Consider the following 2,197-nt stretch of genomic DNA (forward strand, 5'->3'; position numbering starts at 1 on the left):
AAAGTGTTTTTTGTTTGTTTGTTTTTGTTTTTTACCACAGAGCGCAGGCACTTGCCAGAGAGTGACAAAGCAAGAAACTACCCTGTTCTTCACAGAATCAATTCTTTTATATTAATTTCTCTGTTCATCAAAGATTTATGATAATCTACCACTCTTTTTCTTTTGACTGTATCTCCTCTATCCTCCTCACACTGTCCCCCCAAAGGGAAAGCCCTGTATGAATGATGAAAGCTAGGCATTTTGCCAGTTATGTTCACTATTAACTAATAAGTAAGCATTTTGGCTTGTAATCTGATATTTTGTGATTTGCTTAGTGTGATTGAACTCTCTAGATTCTTACTGAACTGATGAAATGAAACCTCATTTCCTAACCTTGTAAAGCTTAAAACAAGTAATTTGAAAGATCTAAAAACCCACAGGCTTCAGAGATGGTTTATTTCAGAAAGCTAAAAAGAGATATAAACTTCTTTTGTAAAAAAAGAAAAATGTTTTAAAATGCAGAGAACAGAGAATACAACAAATAAGAGCATTCTGAACAATCTGTCTCAAATATAAAAGATACGCTGTCCTTAAAAATCAGAAAGTATACCGAATTTTACATGTTCCTAAAATGCTGGATTTTATTTTAAAAGCATCTTTTGTAGACCTCACTTTCTTAAGTAGCAAATACTTTGATAAAATCAGTACCTCTTAGATATTAAAAAATTTTCAAAGATAACTAGTTTTGTAAACATGAATAACCATTCCAGACACTTGCTTTGTAAACAGTGTTTTGCAACTAACTGTGAAAAATCCGAAGTAGACATTTGAAAAATGCTTTTCAAAGTATGAAATGGTTCTATACTTGTAGATTGTGATTTTTTGAATTTAATGTTTCATTTTAATGTAACATAAAATCACAGGATCTGAAATGGAAGAATACCCTTAGAAATCATCGTTTTCCACTTGAAATTCAAATCTCTAAGAATACAACTCGAAGCCAACCTGTATCAAAAGAATGAATCCGGCCTATGTATTTATCTTTTTAAGCGAGACCGGTAAAATACCGGTTCCCTCTAGTGTTTTTCAGCGCGAATGAATAGGTTCTCAAGGAGAGTGTACAGATTTGTAAGAAATCACCCTGGTTTTCCCTCCGACTACTCTAGCCTATGCTTGTCTAGGAGGTGGAAATCAAATTCTAGACTTTGCTCTCATCATGGGAAGACAAGATTTCTGTCAGTAACGACCCTGAAGCTTCACATCACCTACATTAAATAGTTTTCCTCGTTTCTATAGAACATGACTGCTGCAACAGAACTCGCTCCTTCGGTGGACCTCAGTCGTATCCGACAGCAAGAGCCAAAACCCCTTGACCGTGACGGGTGGGATCCGGCCATGGGTGCGTCGGGGCACGTGGTGACGAGGGGCCAGGGGATGTGGTTCCACCCCGGGAGTCCTCAGCTGAGACGCGACTCGGACCGTGGGCACACCAACCCCAGCCAGGCCCCTTCCAGGGAAGTTAGAGACTCGCTGATCCGTAATGGGTTTCAGTTCATTTAACAGGCCCCGCGCCCCCAGTTCCTCAGAGGCCTGTCTCCCTTCAGGGGTCCTGTACCCCTCTGGGGCGGCGACTGACGACGCTCAGAAGCCCAGAAACGGCTCCCTAAGCCCTCTCTGGGTCCCTCTCTCCCCACAATGCACCGGGGCCAGCAGGAAGGCCGCTCCGACCCCTAATTTTCCCGCGAATTCAGTTCAAAGAGGCGGCCGGGCCCGCGATCGGCAGCGCGCACGGGCCAACCGGCGGGCCGGCCGGGCGGCGGGCGCTCCCGCTGGCCAATCAGAGCGCCGGGCGGGGGGGAGTGGGCGGAGCGAGGACAGGGTAGGGTGAGCGGCCTCCGGAGCGGAGCGGGGCTCTGAGGAGACACTTTTTTTTTCCTCCCTCCTTCCCTCCTCTCCTCCTCCCTTCCCTTCCCCTCTCCTCCCCTCTCTCCTCCTTCCCCCCTCGGTCCGCCGGAGCCTGCTGGGGCGAGCGGTTGGTATTGCAGGCGCTTACTCTCCGGGGCCGCCCGGCGGGTAGCTGGCGGGGGGAGGAGGCAGGAACCGCGATGGCGCCTCAGAAGCACGGCGGTGGGGGAGGGGGCGGCTCGGGCCCCAGCGCGGGGTCCGGGGGAGGCGGCTTCGGGGGGTCGGCGGCGGTGGGGGGCGGGCGGGGGGCTGG

General features: G+C 48.6%; 1 protein-coding gene across 1 annotated transcript in view; it reads left to right on the forward strand.

Annotated features, from left to right (window-relative positions):
- The first annotated feature begins 1,853 nt into the window (after window positions 1-1,853).
- Window positions 1,854-2,197, forward strand: part of SUZ12 (SUZ12 polycomb repressive complex 2 subunit) — a 75,917-nt gene continuing 75,573 nt past the window's right edge. Inside the window, 1 exon segment of the mRNA XM_027774144.1 lies at window positions 1,854-2,197. This exon segment is cut by the window's right edge and continues 1 nt beyond it. Within this exon segment, the coding sequence (XP_027629945.1) occupies window positions 2,085-2,197 (113 nt within the window). The 5' untranslated portion in view covers window positions 1,854-2,084.

Source organism: Tupaia chinensis, unplaced genomic scaffold (assembly GCF_000334495.1).
Source record: "Tupaia chinensis unplaced genomic scaffold, TupChi_1.0 Scaffold000407_1, whole genome shotgun sequence".
NCBI classification, from domain to species: Eukaryota; Metazoa; Chordata; class Mammalia; order Scandentia; family Tupaiidae; genus Tupaia; species Tupaia belangeri.